At 43.2% G+C, this 25,140-nt stretch overlaps 1 protein-coding gene across 1 annotated transcript in view; it reads right to left on the bottom strand.

The window, feature by feature from the left end:
* SUSD5 (sushi domain containing 5) overlaps window positions 1–24,257 on the bottom strand; it is a 54,328-nt gene extending 30,071 nt beyond the window's left edge. The window contains exons 1-3 of the mRNA XM_045537410.1: window positions 24,141–24,257; window positions 17,949–18,126; window positions 13,614–13,732 (exon numbers count right to left, since the gene is read on the bottom strand). Coding sequence (XP_045393366.1) covers window positions 13,614–13,732; window positions 17,949–18,126; window positions 24,141–24,252 — 409 coding nt within the window. The 5' untranslated portion in view covers window positions 24,253–24,257. The remainder of the gene's footprint in view (window positions 1–13,613; window positions 13,733–17,948; window positions 18,127–24,140) is intronic.
* Window positions 24,258–25,140: the final 883 nt, after the last annotated feature.

Genomic DNA, 25,140 nt, shown 5'->3' with positions numbered 1-25,140 from the left:
CGAGTGATCCAACCGCCTCAGCCTCCCAGAGTGCTAGGATTACAGGTATGAGCCACCACGCCGGGCCTTTATTTCTAACGCTTCTGATATGTTCTGCCAAGTTGAATATGCGTTTTTAAGAATTTACACTCCTATCCCGTGATATATAAATTTTCCTGTTTCTCCTCAGAACACGTGGTACTGTCATTTTTTGTAAATTTTGATAATTTTACAGGCCGATGAAGTGATCGCTTTTATTATCACGCATATCTTTAATTGGTAAGAGAGTTGCATATTTATTGGCCAATTGTATTTCTTCAAAATATTTCTCCATTGTGGTCTTTATTTTTTCCTTTTAATCTATAAGAGAGCTACATAAATCAGTGTAATAATTCATTGTCTTATTTTCCCATATTCATAACCAATTAGCCTGGTACTATCAAATAATCCATCCATCCTTTTCCCACTGACTTGAAGTTTCACCATTCCTCTTACTATGGTTGGGTCTGTTTTGAAGCTTCCAGTCTTTTGCACTGAAGTGTTTATCTGTTTGTGTCTCACTGCCAAATGAATTTGCTTTTTGATATCTGAGCCTCTCTACTCATTGGAGGAATGGCAGTAAGTTGGTAAGACTGAAGCATAAAGCACGGGGGAGCTGCAAGCGACGAGGCTGCAGGGAGTAAGGCACGAGTCTGTGAAGGGCCCTACGAGGCAGGCAAGAAGTCTGGGATCTGTCCAGGGCAGAATGAAGACCATTAAAGAGTTTAAAACAGGAAATGACATGATCCCCCTGGCACTTTAGGAAGAACACCGTCTGCAGTGCAGAGAATGCATTGAGGAAACAGGCCTGGAGCCTGGAGCCTGGAGGACCAGTTAGGAGGCCATTTGAGCAGCCCCAGACGCCAGCATGGGAGCCAGAGTGATGTGCAGATGGCAGGAACTAGGTGGATCTGGGGGATACTGAGAAGGAGGTTTTTACAGAACTTTTGATTTGAAAGATGTTGGGGGTGACAGAGAGGATGAGGGGTAGGAAGGTCAAGGGATATAAGTATAATTTTGGACTTGTGGATTTGAAGGGCTGAGAGCAGTCTCCATATATAGCTGCATACGTGGAATCTGTGGCTTTGCTGGGGGCTGGTGGGGAGATCTAGGCTTGGGAAATGATTTGGAATTAACGAGCATTTAGATGAAAACTGACAGCTTTGGAGTGCTGAGGGAGGGGAGATGAGGGCCCAGGTCAGAGCCCTCAGAGGTGAGCAGAGAATGAGGTCACAAAGGACATCACTGCAGATAGACAGATACAAAGAAAACCCAAAGGAAGGCAAGGGAAAACGTGTTTGAAGGAAGACTGTATGGTCAAGTACTTAAGGCTGCAGAAATATCAAGTAAAATGAAGGCTGAGAAACGGCCATATTAATATTTAGCCACACGGAAACTTCCTATAAGTTTGGTGAGAGCAGTTCCACTTACGTGATAAGGCAGAAGCCAGAGAGCAGCGGATGGAAGAACGCAGGAAGGGCAGAAGGCAAGATAATGGAGATGACAGAAGGTGAGATGATGGAGAATGAGAGTGGAGGATTTTTAGGGCCATGAAAGGCAGGAGAAATATGAGATGGTAGCTAAAGGGACATGGAGTAACAGCTTGATAAGAAAATAAATTAAACACTTTCTAAACAGTTTCAAGTGGTTACATTTGTTCTGAGTCCTTAAAATAATGTCCTCCATTTTGAAATGCTGACTCCTTTCCGTTGTCCTGTAATTCTCTGCTTGCTTAATCCCCCAATTCATCAGTGATGTGCTAATAAATATTAACAAACAGCTCTCTGGGGAGGGGAGGAACCTGGCAGGGATAGGGGAGGTGATGGCTGTTGTGTAGATAATTGACAATGTCTGATGCAGTAAACAATAGACAAGGTCTTAAATGCAATTTCTGGTACATAGTTCTCAACAAATTGATGCTATTAAAAGAGGCTGAAATAATAGAGGATGAGCAAAAAGATATGTGTATTTATGGTATTTATTATAGTGAAAACCATGGAACTACCAAAATGTCTAATAGTGGGAGAACATTTAATTCACGGCACACCCATATGACGGATAATTATAATAGACATTAGAAATTATGCAGCATATTCAATGTCATGGGAAGATATACATTAGTAAGTGAAAAAAACAGAATGCAAACCCATATGTTATCTGCATAATCCCAATTTGGTAAGCTAAACAAAACATGCAAGGAAAAAAAGACTGATGCTAAAGTACTTATTTCGGAGAAGATCAATTATGAGTGACCTTAATTTTCTTTACACTTTCTACTACAATGACCACTTATTCACATTAATAATAAGAAAATCTATTTAAAACATAAAAATGGAGCTAATGACCACACCTATCTCATAGGGTTGTCACAAGAATTAAATGAGCTCATGCTTCGCCCAGTGCCTGCCACATGCCTGGAACTTAATAGGGACATGAACAAAAACAAATTCCATTTCTCACATAAATAGTTGGAGATTTATGGTCTTTGGAATTGATCTTCAAGTAATCATGGTAATTGAATACCCAGTTTCCTTAAGCCAAATATAGCCAACCATACTATGGCTGAATTGGAATCGAATGCTAACTGGGTCTACAAAAAAGGGCAAAACAAAACGCTCATAAGAAAATAAAATCATCAAATCACAACTTGGTAAGAGAGGGGGGGAAAAGAGAGTAAGAAGATAAAGTCAGGTATGGTCCATATTTACCCACTATTGACCCAGCAGTGATGGAGGCTTGGTTCAAGGCGAGAGGCAGCCAGCAGAGTTGGGCACACTAGAGGATTACTGATGGATGTCAATTCTTGGAGTTGGGCTATGGTCATGAGTGCAGCAAAGAGTCACTTTAACTTGAGAGAGTGATTTGCTGGAAGGTCTCCCTTGCCCCACCACAGGTAAAGGCTGCATTTCTGGATCTGTCAGGTTACCTTGGTTTCAATAACAATGAACCTCTACAGTGAGCAGGTCAAAGCACAGATCTATGTGTAACTATTCTACCATTCACACACTCACCCCTTTTGGTAAGCAGAGTTCCCTGGGGGAATTTTCTTCTAAATCAAACCTGTCTTGATAATAGCTAGGGTGACCATATAGTTTATTATCCCAATAAGGACAATGTTGAAAATGAGAGGGAACCTGGTTAATAATTACCGGCATATAAAAGAACTGTCCCAGGCACAGTGGAAGGCAGGGAATCCTGTCCTGAGCATCATACATCCCAGCCAGAACAGCAGTCCCTGTTAAGATAGGATATTCAAGGGGAAGAAGAAAAGAGTGCCTCAGCCCTCTTGTATCTGGGTGTGAGCCCTTGCTCCCCTACTTACTGTGTGACCTTGGGCAAGATACTTAACCTTTTGTGCCTCAGTTTCCTCATCTGTGAAATCTGGATAATAACAGTAACTTCCTGTGGTGGCATTGTGAGGATTAAATGAGCGAGCACAGATAACAGAATGGGTGCTATCGCAGGTGTTAGCTATTATTATTTTCTTCCAGAAGTTGAGAATCTGAAGCACATGCCAAGTCCACAACTAGAGTTGCAGCCTCAGGGCTACCAAGAGTGCTGGAGATGTGCACATCAGATCTGACTGGGTCTTGGGGCCTGCTGCATAGGCTTGGGAGGAGCAGGGACAGGAACAGGAATGTGCGTGGGTGAGAGCTCGCACCTGCACCTTCCAGGGGTTGTGTGACTAGAGACGGGGCACCCAGCCTCTCTGTTCTTCAGTTTGCTCATCTGAATAAAGAGAATGGTAATATCCTCCCTACAGTACTGCTTTGCTAATTAAATAAAATTTGCAGAACACTCTGGAAAAACACAATTTTGGAATCATAGAATATGACTGTAAAGCTGCTCAATTTTTTTCTTTCTTTTTTGTTTTAAGGTATTATTTATATAAATGAAATTCACCGATTTTAAGTGCACAGCTTAATAAATTTTGGTTATTGTATACACTTGTATAACCACCACTACCACAATCAAAGCATAGAACAGCTCTCCTAAATCACCTCCTCCTTGCCCTTGGCCCTGGGTGACCTCCCCACCCCCCTGCCCTACCCCAAGCAATCACTAAAATCTACTTTCTGCCACTGGTAGTTCTACCCCTTCTAGAATTTCATTCAAATGGAATAATATAATATGTAACCTTTTGTGTTTGGCTTTTTTCACTTGGCGTAATGTTATTAAGATGCATCTATGTTTTTGCATGTATTAATAGTTCATTCTTTTTTTATTGCCAAATAATAAGTCATCCATGATATGGATACACTACAATTTTTTGATCCATGCACCAGTTGATAGGCATTTGGGTTGCTTCCAGTTTTTGCTTTTATGATAAAATTGCTATGAATATTTGTGCACACATTTTTGTGTGGTCATATGTGTCTCTTGGATCAATACCTAGGCGTGGAATTACTTGGTTGTATGCATATTATATGCATACATAATACTTATGTAATATATGCATATTAAACTTTGCTGAATGATTTTGAAAGAAATTATATGTTGATTTATTGAAGACAGTATGACATCAAGGTGAAGAAACCATGCTAGTTCATGTGGAGCTAGACACTAGTCATGGTCACAGCTCATACCTGTTGAAGTCTTACCCTGTGCCAGGCACTAGGCTAAGTGATTTACTTGCGTTATCCCATTCTTTCCTGTTGACAACTCTACGCCATGGATTCTAATATTATTCCCAAAGCAGTTAAGTGGTAGCACCAAAATTTGAACCCAGGAATTCTGGATACTGAGCCCAGGGTTCTAACCACCATGCATTATTGTGTTCTAGATGTTTCCTCTGAGCACACCATAGTTTATTTCTGATTAGCTTTCTTGTCATAAGTAGGAGGCTCAGATCACTCTGCATGGCAGACACATTTGGGAGTTCCTGATATACTAAACTGCACCACTAGCACTCAGAGCAATCTTCAGAATGTTCAAAAAGCATGTCCTGGCTGAGGACCCTACAGTGGTTTCTCATTTCTCCTTAAAATTCAATCCAATATTCTCACCCCTGCATATCTAGCTCTTTTTCCAACCTCTCCAGCTCTGTCTTGGATTACTCACCCCCTTACCTGAAACCGTATGGGCTCACTGTTTCTCAAACATGCCAAGCTCTTTCTGCCTACTGTCTGCTGTGGCTACCTAGACTGGTCTCATTTCCTAGACCCATAACACCAAGGGCAGAGGACTGAAGATCCACAAGAGATGTGGTGCAGTGCACGGGAGCCCTTTACTTGGCGGGAAAGAGCGTTGGGAGGACTCACCCATATTTCACCCTCCTCTAGGACACTGGAGTCACCAGACATGGACTGCAGGAAGGTGAATGTTGGGTACCCAAAATATTGAAGAAGGCCAAGTTCTAAGCACATACCCTGGCCTCAAGAACACCCATGTAGGTGATAAAAGACAGGTTGAGAACAGACATTCAGAAGGGAGATATTTTAAAGTTACATAAAAATGCAATAATGGGCCGGGTGCGGTGGCTCAAGCCTATAATCCTAGCACTCTGGGAGGCCGAGGCGGGCGGATCGCTGGAGCTCAGGAGTTCGAGACCAGCCTGAGCAAGAGCGAGACCCCGTCTCTACCAAAAATAGAAAGAAATTATCTGGCCAACTAAAAATATATATAGAAAAAATTAGCTGGGCATGGTGGCGCATGCCTGTAGTCCCAGCTACTCAGGAGGCTGAGGCAGTAGGATTGCTTGAGCCCAGGGGTTTGAGGTTGCTGTGAGCTAGGCTGATGCCACGGCACTCACTCTAGCCCGGGCAACAGAGCAAGAGTCTGTCTCAAAAAAAGAAAAAATTCAATAATGCATGTGTATTATTAAAAAAATCAAAACATAAAAATTATACAACCTAAACTATAAATGTCTCCCTTCAGTCTTACCGCTGCTCTGTTTCTAGGGTGTCTCTCTTCAGATGTCTCTTTTCTAGGGGGGAGTTTCATATATCTACACATTTACACATATGCACAAAAATGAGTTTTTTAAAAACATAAATTAGGTCACAGTATGCATATTCCGAGACCTGCATAATATGTCTTAGAAGAACTTTCATGTCATAGCTCTCACTCTGCTATAGACTGAATGCTTGTGTCCCTCCCCCAAAATCCATATGTTGAAACCTAATACCCAGTGTGATGCTATTTAGAAGTGGGACTTCTGGGAGGTGATTAGGCCACACTATGGTTTGAATGTTTGTCCCCTCCAAAACGCACATTGAAATTTAATTGCTGTTGTAACAGTATTAAGAAATGAAACCTTTAAGACATGATTAGGCCATGAGAGCTCCACCCTCATGGGTGGGATTGGTGCCATCATAAAGGGTGAGTTCAGCTCCTTCTTGCCCTCTTGCCCTCTCGCCTTCTGCCATGTGATGACACAGCAAGAAGGCCCTCACCAGATGCTGGCACCTTGATAGTGGACTTCCCAGCTTCTAGAACTGTGAGCCAATACGTTTCTCTTCATTATAAACTACCTAGTCTTAAGTATTCTGTTGTAGCAGCACACAACAGACCAAGACAGGTCATGAGGGTGGAGCCCTTGTGAATGGGATCAGTGCCCTTATCAAAGAGATATCAGAAAACTGCCTCATTCCTTCCACCATGTGAGGATTCCACAAGACAGTTGTTTATGAACCATAAAGTGGGCCCTCACCAGACACTCAATCTGCTGGTGCCTCGGTCTTGGTCTTCCCAGCCTCCAGAACTGTGAGAAATAAATTTCCATTGTTTATAAGCCACCCAGTCTATGGTATTTTATTATAGCAGCCTGAACAGACTAAGACTGAAATTGGTACCAAGAAGTGGGGGAGTTGCTATAACAAATACCTAAAAATGTGAAGCGGCTTTGAAATCACATGAGAGTCAGAAATCCTGGTGGCTTTGATCATGGGCTCCCAAAGAGGACCGTGCTTTGGTGAAAACCCTGTGTCACAGTCAGCGGGATTCTGGCCCCACTGTGGAACAGCCCATCCCCCGACTCATTATGTAGCACTCAGGCTCCTCCCCACACCCTGATGTTTCTCTCAGCTCATCTTCACCAATAGGAGATGGGACGTGAAGGGCCAGGGAATCTACATTATTAATTCTTTAAAAGCATAAACAGAAGTGCAGCTGGAAACTGGAGGCCCCAAGCAAACACTAGAAGGGGCCCTGACTCTGTGTGCAGAGAGCTGCCCGTCCACTGCTGCTCTGCAAACGCGACACAGGCTGCCCGGGCGGCACTGGCCCCAAGGAAAGTCAGGAAAGCAGCTGGCCCCCCTGGGATGCCGTGCGAGGAGCAGGAGACCCGGGCTTTGGAGTCAGAAAGATCCACATTCTAATCAAAGCCAACTGAGGCTTTGGTCAACTTATACATCTCTGAGCCTGTACAAGTCACTGCCAGGATTCAGACAAGTACTAGAAATACTTCTGATAAATATTCTGTAAGTGTGTGTGGTCTTGCTCTAACTAGAACACACCTTGCTTTATGTTTTCTGTCTTTCTTTGGATCTCTGAGCCACAGAAGGGCCCTTTCTAGGAAAGCGAATGACAGACTGCCATTAAGCAAGTGACTCTGACAGGTCCAGAGGCTGCTTTGGAACAGCACGCAGGTCAGTATCTCCAAGTCCATGCTCAGAGGACCCCCACCAGATCCGCAGAGGCTTGAGAATAAGTTGCCAGCTGGTGTCCCCAGCTTTGGAGGCTCCTGTGTGTGTCTGCGAGACAGGGCTTTGGACTCCTCAGGTTTACCACATGCCAGAAAACCAGACCGCGACTCTGAACACACCGACGGGTCCACAGTGCAGCCCCGGCTCTTCTGAGCAGCTCAGAAGTGGAGAAATCTCTCCAGGCTGTTGGCGCCCACTGCCCCAGGCCACAAAGACATCACAGAGATATCTGCCTCAGGGGCCAAAGGACCCACTGGCAACTTTTCTCCGGCTGCTCAGATACTTGGCATTCCAGGGAACTGGCTGTTTGTGTGTCGGGACTGGTCTAGCCCATGTTTTTGGAGTAGAAGACCTCAGGTCTGAGAAAGCTGACCTGATGCCCACCCAGGTGTGTGGGTGGCCCAGGAGGAGCAGCTTGGCCACCATGATGGCAATTATTTGGGCCGCCCTCTGCAGTCACCTCAGACCTGCCCAGCAGCTATTCAAGGCCCCAGGGATGTTCTGACCTGCCCACTCTCCCGGAGCTCTAGTACCACGGCTTGCCCAGAGCTAGTCTGCGGGAGCTTTAGACCCCCCCCCCGCCCCCGCCCTTGCCCACCTGTTCTTTCTGTCTGCAATGTCCTGCCCTCTCTTCCTACCAATATCCCCACAAAACAAAATCTTTCAAGTTCCACCTCAAATGCCACTGCTTCAGGAAGTCTCCCTAATTGCCCCTCTCCTTTGTGTCCTGGAAAAATGTTCATTTCTTACCTATCCGGACACACCGTTATCGTCAAGGATGAGGATAAGTCACCTGTCTGTCTATCATCTCTCTGAAGCACCCACAAGTCTGAGCACTGGACTCTGCATGACCCGGAACAAATAAATAAACAAACCTTCAACACCAGGTCGATGGTAATGAGCTCAGAGGTCTTCATATTTCCTTCCGAGACCCTGAACTAAATGTGTTCTATCAGATGTTGCAAGCCATGGGATTAATTGGTTCCAGTCTCGTGATCACAGCTGGAGAATTTCCCCAAAGCCTTTCCTGAGGCACGGGGCCTCCTCCAGGCAGACCTGGGAATGAGCTACTCTCAAAAATTCCCCATCGCTCTGGAAGACAGGTGAGCATCCAGCTCTCCTCTCGATGACATAAATGAAATGGATAATTTCATTTCTGTTGTGAAGGGAAATAGAGACGATTGTAAAGTGTGCAGGGGAAGAGGAAGGCCAAGGTAAGAAGGTGGGGAGGGCAACAAGGCCAGCCCCGCCCCAGAGCGGGAGACACAGAAGCACACGCAGAGCAGAGCCCTGCCGTGTGACAGACAGAAGGTGAGAGGAGACTCGAAGCCTCCGGACCCCAAGCCACAGACCCCACAGACAAGCTGCCAAGAGAAGCAAAGCCAGAAAACCCAAGTGGAGTGGCTTATTTCATCAGCATCCAGTTGGTTAAAAATAACTTCACTTATTAGTTTAAGTGAGATCACCACAGAGCTGGAAATTCACTGTCAGTGAAACAAAAATACTGGAAGGAAAGTGAGAAAAGTCTACATTCATGAGGAACTTTATTCCTATAAAGAAACACAGAAGGAAGCTGCCTGAACATTCCACAGGCCCTGGTTTCCTTCTGGGCTCTTTACGAGGCACATGTCTGCCATTTTTGGAGTTCACACTCTTCATTCTTCCTGTCTTGCTAAAGAGAAGCAGTAGCACAGAGCTCAGTGCCACGAAGCATCACTGGGAAAAAGGCAACCTTTGGAGAAACACTGCACTGGGGGCATATGCTGAGCCAGACCTCACCTACTCTCATGCGGGAGCCTCACCGAACAGCCTGTTCTTTTCAGCTCCCGCCAAGGCACTGCACCTTCCTTAAGCAAACAGATTTCCCTTGTTGACTGTGCTGTCAACAAAGGCTCTACTGAGGAAAAGCAGCAACTCCGCTGAGAAGGGCGGAGGGTGGTGTGGGAGTGGCTTACACGCTCTTTCTCAAGGAGGGAAGGCAGAGGGACAGTCACTCTGTCTTTCTGAGTGACTCTAGAGAATCCATCTCATTTTTCTAGAAAGCCCCTGGAGAGAACAGCCCTGTGACCCTAATCCCAGCTCAGCATGCATTCTGGAGTCCCCCTCATGGCTCACCCAAAGCCTCCTTACCAATCAGGCCCAGTCTTCCCCTGCCTATGCTTTGTCCTGTGCCGTCCTTGCCCTAGTGGTGAGCGGGCCAGGCTAGGCTCTGAAAAACTGCTCAGGGAGGCAGGGCCCTGAGCACTGTGACAATGATGAGCCACACACAGTTCCTACTCTGTTCAAATGGCATTCAGTCTTCACACACACACATTGACAGGTGTCACAAGAGCCACAGTACATGCCTCATCTAAAGTATCCCGTTCTGCCCAGCTCTTGCATGGCAGTGAGCTCAGGGAGCCCAGAAGCTGCTGCCAGCACCGCTATTCTGCCTTGGAACATGTCCAGACCGCCCGCTGCAGGGCTTTCTGGTGGCCTGTCCTTGCTGTGCCTGGTCTCAGCACCCTCCAGTTCTGCCTCCCATGTTGGCTCTCCATGACTCAGAGGTCTTTTGGTTTTTTGCATTTATTTTTGTCTGCTGTTGTTGTTTTTGCTATTTTTGGAGGAGGATGTAGACCATTTACTTTTTTTGCAATTTTAAATTTTTACATAATTTCAAAGTTATAGAAAAATTGTAAGAACAAGGAACTTCCCTTTTATCCAGGTTCACCAATGTTTTCATTTTGCCCTGTTTGCTTTATCATTCTCTTTTTTTTTTTTTTTTTTTTTGAGACAGAGTCTCGCTCTGTTGCCCGGGCTACAGTGAGTGCCATGGCATCAGCCTAGCTCACAGCAACCTCAAACTCCTGGGCTTAAGCAATCCTACTGCCTCAGCCTCCCCAGTAGCTGGGACTACAGGCATGCGCCACCATGCCCAGCTAATTTTTTCTATATATATATATTTTAGTTGGCCAGATAATTTCTTTCTATTTTTAGTAAAGACGGGATCTCGCTCTTGCTCAGGCTGGTCTCGAACTTCTGACCTTGAGCAATCTACCCGCCTCGGCCTCCCAGAGTGCTAGGATTACAGGCGTGAGCCACCGCGCCCGGCCCTATCATTCTCTTTTATCTTTTTCTCTACATACACACACGTGTCCATGTATATATACATATATGTGTGAATATGTATATATCTGTATATACCTATCTATATCTATAATTCTTTTCTGAACCATTTAAGAGTAAGTTATAGACATGATGTCCCTTTGCCCCTAAGAACCTTGGTGTACATTTCCTAAGAACAAGGATATTCTCGTATGTAACTCCAATATAGTTACACAAATCAGGAAATTTAAGCCAGGCATAGTGGCTCATGCCTGTAGTCCTATCCTAGCACTTTGGGAGGCCGAGGCAGGAGAATCGTTTGAGGCCAAGAGTTTGGGACCAGTCTGGGCAACACAGAGAGACCCCATCTCTACAAAAGACAGAAAAATTGGCTGGATGTGGTGGTGCACGCCTATAGTCCCAGGTACTTGGGAGACTGAGGCAGGAGGATCACTTGAGCTCAGTCAGGAGTTTAAAGTTGCAGTGAGCTATGATGATGCCACTGTACTTTAGCCTGGGCAACAGAGTCAGATCCTGTCTCAAAAAAAAAAAAAAAAAAAAAGCAGGAAATTTAAACACTGATACAATACTATTGTTTAATTCATAATCCATATTCAAATGTTATCAATTACAGCTATTTTTTCCTGGTCCAGGAAACAATCCAGGATCACAAATTGCATTTCATTGTCAAGTCTTTTTAGTCTATTTTAATCTAGAACAGTTACTTAGCCTTTCTTTGGCATTCTTATCCCTAAAATTTTTTGAAGAGTAGAACATTCCTCAATTTGAGTTTAGTTAATGTTTCTTCATGATTAGATTCAGTTATGCATTTTTGGCTGGAATATGCACAAAAATAAATCATTAAATCAATGTGTTCTTATTATTGAAACGTATCATATATGTTGATTTGCCCATGACTCACATTTGGAGTCACTATCATGGCTTTCACTTTGGTGCCCTGTAGGATATGAAAGGACTTTTCAACCTCTGGCTTCACGCACTACAATTGTTGGCAAAAGGGGCCTGCGCTTGCACACACGTAACCTGTTTGAGGGCCTGTGAGGTGGAAAGCCCAGGCCAGCCCTTTGGATGAAGAAGAACACATGGCTCAGCCACCCCCATCACCTTGTCAACAGCCAGCAAACTCCCAGAAGCGAGGCTACATAGCTAACCAGCAGCTGACCATAGACTCATGAATGAGCCCAGCCAAGACTGGCAGAAGAGCAACACAAATTGGTGGTGCACAAAATCACCAGCTAAATAAATAGTTGTTTTAAGCCAATACATTTTGAGGTGGTATGTTACATAGCAAAAGCTAACTGACATCTCTTGTTCAGCAGGGGTAAGAGATAGGACTCAGAAGCCCTACATATTTATCTGAGGTCACTGAAGAAAGGTCATTCTATTTTCCTCTGGCTCTGTCCTGTCTCCCTCAAAGATCTGTCTCTCTGCCTATATTTGGGATTCAAAGGATCATTTTAATTTACTTATGTGGTCTTTAAAAAAACCCAAACAAACCACAGATATTGCTCTCCCTGGGTTTCTCCAAAACAAGGCTACATCTTTCAGTTGCTTGATTTTGGACAGATGATGCCAGGAGACTCTCCCAACATATTTTCATAGAAATCAGCAAATGAAGAACCCTTCCTGGAGAGAGACCCCATAGCAGAAGAGAACCCTATCACTAATAAACATCTAACAAGCATCTTCCAGGGCCTTCGGGTTCACCATGGCTCTAACTTTTTACCAACTCCTCTGACTTCTTCCTTGGAGATTAAGATTTGGTGCCTCTAGGATGCAGCCTGAGGGTTTGCATTTTTAACAAGTTCATCTGGTATTTCACATCATCAGAGAAGTTTGGGAAACCCTGCATTATAGAAGTAGTTCTCAACCTGGGCTGCACGTTAAAATCACTGGGGAGCTTTAATAAACCTGAATGTCTAGAACAGTCAAATCAGAATCTCTAGGGCTGGCACCCAGGCGTCAGTACTTTTTAATATGTCCCAGATGAGTCCAGTGTGCAGCCAAGCAGAACCTGTGCGCATTTCTATGACTGAAGAGTAAGAAGCTGGCTTTCTTCCCATTCACATGAACATTCCCTTCAATGGCATGTGTTTCTGATGAAGGTGTGCTTATTTTGATGAATATGAACTGCTGCCCTGGAGACTTCTTTATGGTTTTCTCCTCACCACTCGGCTGATTTCCCAAAAGGAAGCTGAATTTTCATTCCTAGGAGCAGTTCTCTAAATCCTATAAATTTTCTTTTAGGGAAAAATAATTTTTTTTTCTTTTAAGTGCACTGTACACTATGAAGAGAGATGGCAAGGCAAGCTGTGAACAACAGCAATTGTATTAGTTGCTGCCAGGGCTCTGCCCTTATTACCGAGGTACCTTTACCATTTTCATGTACACGGGCTGGGCACCTCTGCCCATGTGTTGGAGGGTGGCACTCAGGCTATTGGAACCTTTTGCCTGTGCACACAAAAAACCCAGAAGAGTCTGAGAATTTCATCTCCTGAAGTAACTTTTCACCAATGACTGATAGGTGTAGAGGTATAAACGCCCCAGCTCCCTCACCCCAATCAGGAAAACTGTGGTCACATACACTGTCTCCAGAGATTCCTTAGGGACTGAGCCAAAGTTACCCCCCAACCACTGTGGACTTTGCTTAATATTGCACCACTGCTTGGCCCCCTTCTCTTTCCTGTCTACTTCCCCACTGCCCTATTTGCTTTTCTTTGGAAGATTTCCTTATAAACCATGTTCAGTGAATCCTCATCACAAGGTCTTCTAGAGAACCCAACCTGAGATAGCAACCCCCAAGAGCACACCCTCCAAGACCTTTACAAAGACTCTGGCACTGACCTTCATCCTTAATGCAGAGGGCATTGTACATGCCACCAGGAACTGGGTTGCTCTCAATCCTCACATCAACAGCTCTCATGATTTGCTGTTCACCACTCCCTTTGCTACACATGGTTGTCCTAAAACAGACAAAGAAGGCACTGAGTTAGGAGAACTTCTCTGGGTTGGAAACAAGAAGAACAATTCTTTTCTGCTGTCAGCTCCGAAATCAGGAGAGAATTTTCTGATCCCTGAGCTTTGGCTGAAAGCATCAATATGGAAACATTCTCCCCAAAGAAAGGTCTAAATTCAGGAATATAGGTGATGCTTGGGTTGAAGTCCTAAGTATCAATTCAAGTTTCAGAGAGAATACATTGTTGATCTCTTCTAGTATATATTTGTTTTTTATTTCACAAAATCTGCTCTTTTCTTTTTCTCTTATTTTGTTGTTCTCTTCCAAATTTCTTATAATACATCATTAGTTCATGAACCTTCAGCTTTTTTCCTTTTATAATACAAACATTTAATGCTTTAGATTTCCCTCTGGGTATATCTTTGGCAGCACCCCAAAAGTTTGGATATGTATGCTCATTTCCATTATATATATTTTTGCCCTGTAATTTATTTAGGGATATCTTTTATAAACAGCAAATAGTTTAATTTTTAAAAACCATCTCACAATCTTTGTTTTCTAATTGGAGCATCTTACCTACTTATACTTAATCATCAATCTCCTTGAATTTAAATCTGCCATCTTATAAGTGGTTTTTATTAGTTCTGCCCATTTTCTCTTTCATTCATCTTCTTTCTTTTCCCTATTTTGGATTATTTGAATTCTCTTTTTTTTGGCATTCTCTTTTCCTTTGAATTGATCTGGAAGTTAAACTTCCTTTCACTATTCTTTCAGTAGTACCCAGAGGTTACAATATGCTTTCTTTGATTTATTAAAATCAAATATTATTTTTACCCTTTCCTTTAATAATACAACTTAAAATATTTAAAGTACTATGAATTAATATCCTTAAAATACTTCCCATTTATATAAGCCACTTTTAGTGTTCAGTATTATTACTGCTTTATATAATTATATAATTTCAATTTTCCCATATGTTAACTTTCTATTTATTCTTTTTTGCATCTCCAGCCTTCCACCTGCAATTATTTTCCTCTAGCCTAAAGAATACCCTTCAGTGTTTTGTTTAGTGCATGCAGGTTGGATGTGATAAATTCTCTTACCTTTTGTCTGTCTGAAAATGTCTTTATTTCACCTTTATTACTGGAAGATATTTTTCACTGTGTATGAAATTCTAGGTTGACAGTAATTTTCTTTTAGCATTTTGAAGATATCAATCGTCTTTGTCTTTGGGCTTTCATTGTCAGTTTATTGTTATTCCTTTTAAGGTAATCTCTCTTTATCTTATTTCTTTTAATATTTTTTCTTCATATTTGATTCAAGTCATTCATATCAGTCTTACCATAATGTGCCTAGTTGTGGATTTCTTTGCATTTGTCCTACTTGGGCTTTGCAGGGCTTCTAGAATCTGTGCCTTGATGTTTTTCTTCAGTTGTGAATAATTCTCATATTGCTTTTACCGCATTTTCTTTCTCTTCTCCCTTTAGAATTCTAATTACATGCATTTTCTTTGTCTTTTACCCTTTCTTATATATTTTTCATCTTTTTTCCCTCTGTTATTTTATTTATTCTGGATATCATTCTCTGTAATATCTTCCAGTTCACTAATTCTCTCTTTGACTTTTTCCTTTTTTAGAGAAAGAGAGAGACAGGATCTCACTGTATTGTCCAGGCTGGACTTGAACTCCTGAGCTCAAGTAATCCTCCTGCCTCAGCCTCCCAAGAGCTGGTACCACAGACATGTGCCACTGTGCCCAGCTCTCTTTGGCTCTTTTTATCAGTTGTTAGATCCATCCGCTAAATTTTTAATTTTAGTTATTGTATTTTTCATGTCTAGAGTTTCCAGTTGATTATTTTTATAGTTTTCCATGTTTTACAAAATTCTCCCTTTTGTCTTTCATGTCCTTGAACATTTTAAGGATAGTTACTTTAAAGTCTGCATCTACCAATGCTAATATCTGGAGTTTTTATTAGCTATTGTTTTTCTTGAATTTAATTCTTTTTGCCTAGTCTCCTCATGTGACTAGTTATTTTATGTTGTATGACAAATCCAATATTGGCTAAAATTGTTGAAATAAATTGAGGCCTAGGATAATACTATCTTCCTCAAAAGCGGAAAAAAGCCAAATTTATGGCTATAGAGGATTTGAAGGTATTCTGCTGCTCCTCGGAGGGTCTGCGTCCAGTTCACCGTCCAGTATACTGTGTCCAGTTTACTCTTACTCCTGGGATACAGCTCCGCAAGGACCCAACCCAAAGCAAAAGGGCTCATCAGGCCCCCTCCTACACACAAGTTGAATTCAAATATCTATCCTCCTAGTCCCGTGAGACTATCAAAGTTGCTACTCAGCTTTTCAGCCACCCTTTATGGAATCTGCAAAAGTTCCCAGGAGACAAGTAGCCCCAGACTCTGAATTCATCACTCTCGACCTTCAGCCTTCTCTGAATTTATGTGTATGCTCAACATAAATTCATGGAGATACAGGTCAGATATGCTATATGTCTACTATGCCATCAATTAAAAGATGCAACATGCATTTAATGATTGCTTTTTAGTGTATGTGTAAGGAGTGAGGGAAGCCACGCAGCAAAGACCCACAGTGACATGAACATGCTAATTGGTCAGATACTTTCTGGTTCCAGAGACATTAAAATGGAAGGACAGAAAAACTATTTTTAATATGTTGCCTAGCAAATATAACAAGTCAGTATGCTTTCTTTATAAAGAAATATCTCAGCAGAGAACCACTAATATGTCTTAACACTGTACAGCAAACCCACAGAAGATAGACCTTTCCAATGACTCAGTTCTGACTTGTAACGCCCAGGAGACCTAAGCCTAGTTCCAAGTGGCTCTTCAGAATCTCTGAATACCCTGGTTATCTGGTGAAATTATATTAACAGAGTTATGAAAAATGTTACTATTAATACTTTACCACATTACGGAAATGTGCTTGCATATTTTGTCTACTCAAGAGCATGGATATAAAATATAAGGCAGAGAGAACTACAGTTCCAGATTCACTGAAAGGCTCTGGGTTAGCCTCAGTTGTGCCCTTTATTCAGTTGCTGCCTCACACTTGGCACATTTGGAGACGTGAGTCAGCATGGCAGCAGGTGTTTTCCATGGCTCTCTGCTAGCTAGCCAGCTTCAGGGTCATCACCTACCAAAGTAGCTCTTGGAGCTTGTTTTGTTCTTTCACATTCCTCTGGCATGAAGGAGAAAGTGGAATGGCTCCTGCCTTCTCTGAGTATAACTAAAGAAGCAAGTACCAGAAGTATTGGAAAGTTTCCTCCTAGCTTTATAATTACTTCTCTAGAGGATTGCATTGGTCAGGAACTTAGACAGGGCACAGTGGGAATGGCCTATCTCTGCTATATGTCTAGGGCCTGAGGAGGTAAGACTTAGAGGCTGGTGACAACTCAACAGCTGTGGAAAAGAATCACCTGGAGGCATCTTCACTCACATCTTTGGCCATGAGACTGGCTTGGCTAGGACATTGGTTGGGGCTGTTGGCAAGAGCCCCTACATGAAGCATCTCCACGTGGCCTGGCCCTCCTCACAGCATGGCCATCTCAGCGTAGTCAGACTTCACATGGCAACTCAAAGCTATCAAAGTGGTTGTCCCCAGAATTCCAGATGGAAGCTGCATGGATTTTCCCAACCCAACCTTGGAAGTCACATTCTCACTAATGCTGTATTCTGTCAGTAGAGGCAATACCATGCTGTCCCTGATTCAAAGGGAGGAGATATAGAGCACACCTCTTGACAGAAGTGGCATGAAAAAAACTTGTGGCCATATTTTAAAACCTCCATACCATGTTCCTACACATACATAATATATGCAGACGATTATCCACAGAGAAAAAGCGATAAAGAATATATACTAGTTAATAGTCATTATCTCTAGGTGGAGAAGAAGAGAAAAACTTACTTTGTATTTTATATTAATATATATCTGTATTATTTGAAATTTTTATAATGAGCATGTATTATTTTTGTAACTTAAAGAGAAAATTCAAAATAACAAAGTAAGGAGGGAAAAAGACTGTGACAAAACTCCAGAAAAGTGCTTTTATATAAGAACTCAAAACAAGAACGCCCTGGAAGCCATTGACCACTGCACTCTGCCTATCCTGGTGCCTCAACAGAACAATTTTTGAGCCCCCATGTCAGCCTTGGTGGGGCGGTCAGGGTAAGTTGCAAAGGAGAGCTGACTTACCCCAGGGTGCCGTCTGCCAGCCAGCCTGTGGTGCACACTGCGAAGGCACAATCCCGGACCACCCTCCGCAGCTCGTCTGCAGAGACCAGGTGGGCGCCCCTGCTCTTGCAGGACAGCTGAGCCGCCTCCAGTTCCAGACCCTGAGAGCCATTCTGAGACTCCAGCACAAAGAGCTTCCCTGTGTGGGGACAAGCACAAACACATGCACGTTCCAGGATCCATGGGAATTTAGTCTCAGCAAACTCATCCTCTGGTAGACGCTGGTCAGAACGATAGCCTCCTCCTTGCCTGAAGACCCAAGTGCAGCAACCACCCCCATTGTACACCATCCCCGGGACCAGCTGATGACAATTACACTAGTGTTTCCATTCATTTTTTGCTCTTGTCTTCTTAAAAAAGTAACAACAACCATCTGCTATGGCATGTTTATCTGGATAAGCCCTTCAAATATTTCTTTTAAAAAGTTACAAATACTATGTGGCAAAGCTCGGTGTCCTGGGTTCCCCTGAGTTGGGTCACTTGGTGTCCAAGGCATGATTTAGGCCTCAGCTCTGCCTTCATCTGTGACCCCTACACAGCAGGTTGTTTCCCTTCTCTCTGTCCCGTGCCTAGGGCATTAGCAGGTCCTTCCCACAACGAAGTCATTTGTGTCTGCTGTGCTTCTCTCCCACTGGACAAGACGGCAGGGACCACGTCTGGTACACCCTGGCTTCCTGCAACACATAATATATGGGCATATAGAGAGCCTCAAAGAACGTGTGACAGCTGAGGGAATGGGAGCATGAATTCAGGCAGAAGTGGAAGCCCAGGCTGAAAGCAAAAGAGAGCTTTAGGCAAGAAAACCATGGTGCAGGAGCGAGCACTGCGGCCCCCAGGAGCCTCCTGGAGGGATGAAGCCATACCCTGGGTGGCCCTATAAAGTTTAAGGTAAAGGCAGAAGAGAAAAAGACCAGTTAGAATGAGATACTTTACTTCTATCTGTCAGCAAAATTTTCACAATGTATCAATTTTATTAGAATAAGATACAACTATCATCTACTTGCAAAATTATTATAATAAATATAATAATCCCCCAGCTTTGAAACCAAAAGTTATTAAAAAATGCAAAAAATTTTCAAAATAAACGTATGTGTAGGTGTTTGATGCTCCCACATTTGACTATAAAAAGGTAATACCAACAAAACTACAAGAACTGAAAGAATCCACAATCCTCATGGAATATTTTAACTACTCTCCCCCTCACTAATTGATAAAACAGAAAAAAATCAGAAAGGATATAGAAGATTTAAGCAACAAAATTAACGCTCCTGATATAAGGACCGATGTACAGTACTGCACACCAAACTACAAAATACACATTCATTTTGTACAGAACAATTGTAAAATGGATCAAACACTTAGCTATAAGGCAAATCTAAAAAAAAAAAAAATCTCAAAAGACTCAAACCATGCAGAGCATGTTTTTCAGACCACAACACAAACAAGCTAAAGTCATTTATTTATCAAACACTTATACAGCATTTACTATGGGCCAGATGTTGTTCAAATTGCTTTACAAATATTTGTTATATTAATCCTTACAACAACTTTAAGATATAGGTGTTATTATTATCCCCATTTTACAGTTAATTGGTCATTAATACTTGTCTAAGATTATACAGCTGAGATACAAAACCAGACAGTTTGGCTCCTTGTCAGTGATCTTAATTACTGTTATATTGCTTCTTGACAACAAAGTAATAACAAGGAAAATCCCCTTGTGCATAGAAATTACAAAATATACTGTTATTTATTTATTTTTTTTTTAGACAGGGTCTTGCTTCTGTCGCCAGGGCTAGAGTGCTGTGGTGTCATCATAGCTCACCACAACCTCAAGTTTCTGGGCTCAAGTGATCCTCCTGCCTCAGCCTTCTGAGTAGCTGGGTCTACAGGTGTACAACACCAAGCCTAGCTAAATTTTTCTGTTTTTTTGTAGCAACAATCTCTCTCTTGTTTAGGCTGGTCTCAAACTCCTGGCCTCAAGCAATCCTACTGCCTCAGCCACCCAGAGTGCTAGGATTACAGACATGAGCCATTGCACCCGGCCTACAAAATATAGCTCTAAATAAATCACGTTCAAAGAAGAAACCACAATTGAAAGAAAATATTTCAACTCAAGGGACAAAAACTTGGGGAGAAACTAAAGTAGTATATAAGGGAAATTCATAGCCTCAGAGGCTCATGTTACAAAAGAATTATGGTCAAAAATCAGTGATTTATGTTTCTATCTCAAAAACCTAAAAAAAAGCCCCACAAAATCAAAGCTTATAAAGAAGTAGAAAGAAGAAAATAATATATAGCAGAAATCAATAAAATGGAAAGCAGACATATATTAGAGAAAATAAAGTCAAAAGCTGCTTTTTTCAAGAGAATAATAAAACCCCTAGCAAGACTGATCAAGACAAAAGGAGAGAAAATACAAATTACCAATACCAAGAAGAAAAGGGAACATCACTACAGATCCCAAGGACCCTGAAATGATAATTAGAGATTATTATGTTATATATGCCAGCACATTTGACAATTTAGATGAAGTGGGCAAATTTCTTAAAAAACAAAACAGCTATATTGACACAAAATGAATTTTAAATTCTGAATATTCATTTATCTAATAAATTATTTAAATTCATTATTTAAAATCTTCCTACAAGAAAACCTCCAAATACAGATGAACTTACTGTCAAAACAAACAAAAGCCTCATCTTACAGAAACTCTTCCAAAGAATAAAAGGGGAAACAACTTTCCAATTCATTTTAGGAACCATCAAAACATTGATACCAACACCTGACAAGAATATTACAAGAAATTGGCCGGGCGTGGTGGCTCACGCCTGGAATCCTAGCATTCTGGGAGGCCGAGGCAGGTGGATTGCTCGAGGTCAGGAGTTTGAGACCAGCCTGAGCAAGAGTGAGACCCCGTCTCTACTAAAAATAGAAAGAAATTATCTGGCCAACTAAAATATACATAGAAAAAATTAGCCGGGCATGGTGGCACATGCCTGTAGTCCCAGCTACTCGGGAGGCTGAGGCAGGAGGATCGCTTAAGCCCAGGAATTTGAGGTTGCTGTGAGCTAGGCTGATGCCACGGCAGTCATTCTAGCCAGGGCAACAAAGCGACACTCTGTCTCAAAAAAAAAAAAAGAATATTACAAGAAATTAAAGTTACAGGACAATATATTGCATGAACATAGATTCAATAATCCCAAACCTATTTCTCTCACTCCAGCCTCAGTTCTAGGTCGTCTTCTCTTCTCACTGTAAATTTTTTCCTTAGGATCCCATCCACATACATGGTTTCAAAGATCACCCTTACACAGATGACACATTTTTCCCTTCAGTCCACATATTTTCCATTGACTCCATCTACCCCTATCTCTCACCTGGACAACTGAAATAGCAGCCTACATCCAATCTTGCCCTGGTTCCATTTATTCTCCCTGTATCACAATCAGGGTGATCTTTTCAAAATGCAAATCTGATCAGTACTCTACTACTTGAAACCATTTAATATCTTCCTTTCCTTTTTTGGATTAAGACAAAATTTGATCTATGAGGCCCCACATCATCATGCCCTACCAATTTCTCTCGCATCATCTCTGACCTCTGCCACATGTTCCATTTTTCCTACTGCTCACAGGTTCTTTCACATGTTATTCGCTACCCAAGACACTCCTTCTTCCCCCTCATTGCCCACTTAATTCTTACTCATCTTTCAGATCCTCCTGCACCAAGTCAAAATCTCCTAGCATATGCTCTCAGAGCACTTTCTGTCCTTTAATCCTATCAGTTATCAAAGTCGCAATTTCACATTTCATTTATATAATTATTTGTGCAATGACTCTCTCCCACAATGGATTTTAAGCTCCCTTATAGAAAGGACCTATCTTTCTTTATCATTCCATCTTTATCAGCAAGGACAATGCCTGGTATACAGGAGATAATATCTATTGAATTAATGAGTCTTTCCCTGTAATCACTACCTAAACACAGTTCATTTGCATTCCGTTAATGCAAAGATTCTTCCATTTCAAAAGTATTTAAAAGTATGTGCAAATCTCCTTTATGTATGAGATGTGTATCTAATTAGTCAAATGTAAACTAAATGTTTTTCATTTGAATTTTTCTCACTGACTCATTTTTTAGAAATAGTTTCTCTCTAAATCTCTCTTCAAATATATGTAATGCATCACAGTTTAGCTGAACATTTCTTCTTCTTCCTCCCATCACTGTAACACACAGAGAACCAAATGTGGGAAATGGTGGTAGTTAAGCATTTAGTAAAGAAAAGAATCCGCTCATAATATAGCCTATAATTCTACCTGGTTCCATTATAAAAGTTGGAGCTGAACAAATGGAGTTTCTTAAAAGGAAGTGTACCTACAATTCTCTATTGGGGAAGTTGGGCGAAGAAAAGGAAGGAGAAAGGAGAAAAGGAAGCATTTCTGGCAAGCAGTAATGGGATCATAAGCTCTAGTGTTGTCCTTACTTTCTCTTTGTTCAATGACATTTCTGCTTCTACTTTCTATGACCCACATCAAACTAGATAGGCACAAAATATTGACCCTTATCCACGTGGCATTCCACTTAAACAGTTATAATGCGGTGAAACTCTAAAGCCTCATGGATTGCAAAGATATTTCTTTATAAGGAATTAAAATTGCCACAATAGTATACATTATTCAAAAGTTAATACTAGCTCCAATTTACTCTACTCGCATTCTTTAAAATCTGCTTAATTTTCATCACTCAATGTCAGGCAAAAAACACAACAGTAAAGAACTGCCAGTGGACTGACTGCTAACAGCTATGGGATTTCTTTTGGGGGTGATGGAAATGTCTTGGAATTAGATGCACAACCACAGTTTGCACAACACAATGAATATGCTAAAAACCATTGAATTGTACAGTTTCAAATGGTAAGTTTTGTGTGAATTATATCTCAATTTAAAAAATTAACAGTGGTAACAGCTTTCAAAGTTAAAATGTTTTGTCTCTAATACTCTCTCTGAGGATATGCAGAAATAGACATTCATCCTTAATTAGGAGCAAAGAGCTCTTCAAGCTCGCACTTAAAAAAACAGTACTAAAAACTCTAAGAGAATACCCCGAGGCTTTTTTCTTCTTGGCTTTTCCCTTTTCCTAACCATCATGGTTCTTTTTGTCATGTCTTCTAATTTCACCCAATATTGCTTGCTAAATAAGAATGACAGTTAAAAATATACAAAGCATCCTAAATCAGCCGAGGGTATTTCTCCTTTATCAATTTAATTTGTTCTAAGCCTGGATTTACTAGAAACCCCTCATGGGTGTGAGAACTTCTGGCTTTTAAGTCTGCTTCCTTCAGATCCTCCTGCCCCAAGTCAGCAGGGTTTTGTTCCAAAATCAAAACACAGCTGACTTAGCTTTTCAAAACGGAATTGATACAGAGCTCTCATCCTGGTAATTTGAGGGAAGTCTGAAAAGCTGAATTCGGGTTAAAAAACAAAAACAAAAACAGAGGACCACTTATTGGAGAACCTATAATAATCTGGCCCCTACCAATTTCTCGACATCCCACCTTGCACTCCCGTCTCCCGGCACTTTACTTTGTATCATTTGTCCCATTTTCCCTGCCACTCAGAGAGCCTCTGCACGTGCGAGTCTTTCGCCCAGGACACTTCTTTCCCGTAGTCTAGCTGATCCCCACTCATCCTTTCAGTTTTTCTTGGACCAAGAAAATATCCGAGGGAGTTTTCTAACCAGCGACCTTGTCATCAGGAGCACATCTAATAGACGTTGAGAAATTGAGAGGTGGTGGAAAGTCACCTCTCAACAGAGGAGGTCCTAGGGCACCTTAGACGTGATTTCACTTTGAAGAACTTTGATGGGGACCTTGGGAAAGCTCGCGGCGGGACGGCAGGACCAAAGCACGGGCTGTCCCGCGCGCTCGGCGCTGAGGGAGGTGCAGGCGCCCCGGCGGGCGTGTGGGCGCGCAGGCTCGCGGGCGCTCGGCGGGCCGGGACAGGGATGCTGGGTCGCGAGACCGCCGCGCGCTCGTTCCTCCCGGGCTGGCCGCTTGCCCGGCCCGTCCGAGGGAGCAGCGCGGGCGAGCTTCGTCCTCCCCGCCCGGACCCCACAGTCCCCCCTGGGCCTCGCAGCCTCCCGAACACTCACCATCCGCCCGCACGTAGAGGCGCGGCAGACCCAGCAGGAGCAGCGCCGCCGCCCAGACCCCGGACAGGGGGCTGTGCAGCCGGGCAGGCCGGCCAGGTGCCTTGGCAGTCATGGTCCCGGGGTCCGCGGGCTCCGGCGAGGGCGCTGGCTGCGCTCGGGGGTGCCCGGCCACGGCCCGGCGTGCGCCACTCGGCGCTGCGCTCTGCGCTCGGCTCGCGAGCCGCAGACTTCGCGCCCGGCGCGCCCGGAGGGAAGAACGCGGAAAGCCGGGGGAGGCCTGGGACGCCGCAGCGCTGGGGCCGCCGAACTCCCGGGGGTCTTCTCCGTGGCGCCGGAGAGGCGGCTGCAGCCCGGCTCCGCCTTCTCGCCGGGCACCTGGAAGCTTCGGTGCCAAAAGGGGCTGTGCCGGACCGCGCTTTCCGCGGGCGCAGCGGGGTGGAGGGTGAGGGCGCCGGGAGGCGGGGAGGTCGGAGAGCCGGCTGCAGGCCACCCCCGCCTATCTGGGGGACTCTGGGGGAGACGGTGACGCAGGCTGGGAGGCCGAGGCCCTCGGGCAGGACCGTTAAAAAGCGGGTGCCCAACTCTGCCCTCTGCCTCTTGGCTTTCCAGCTGGCGTCTTCCTATAGAGGAGGAGCTTTTGGGTTTTTGTTTTGTTTTAAGGAAAAAGAGGAAGAATCTAACTTCCGACCCTCACTTTAAGGTGTGAAACGCACGGAATAGCAGGTTCCTCTTTCCTAAAATAAAAGCGTGTCTTTAAAGTCACTCAGGAAACGGCATCTTCAGGAACGCTTCCTTCACTTTTTCTGGTACAGCCTAGTATTTCTCAAAGAACACCAAGAGCGCTGGTAGGGTTACCACCCACCTCAAATCGGGGCTCCTTGATCTCAAAAGGTCTCGAGGTTCGGATTCCATCGGTCTGGCTTGGGAATCTGCTCTAAATAATCGTCCCGATGAATTCTGCTGCGTGGGGTCCCTTCCTTGAATGGATTCTTTCCTCCAG

The sequence above is a fragment of the Lemur catta genome, chromosome 1 (assembly GCF_020740605.2).
Source record: "Lemur catta isolate mLemCat1 chromosome 1, mLemCat1.pri, whole genome shotgun sequence".
Taxonomy (NCBI): Eukaryota; Metazoa; Chordata; class Mammalia; order Primates; family Lemuridae; genus Lemur; species Lemur catta.
This window is presented reverse-complemented; position numbering and strand designations above follow the sequence as displayed.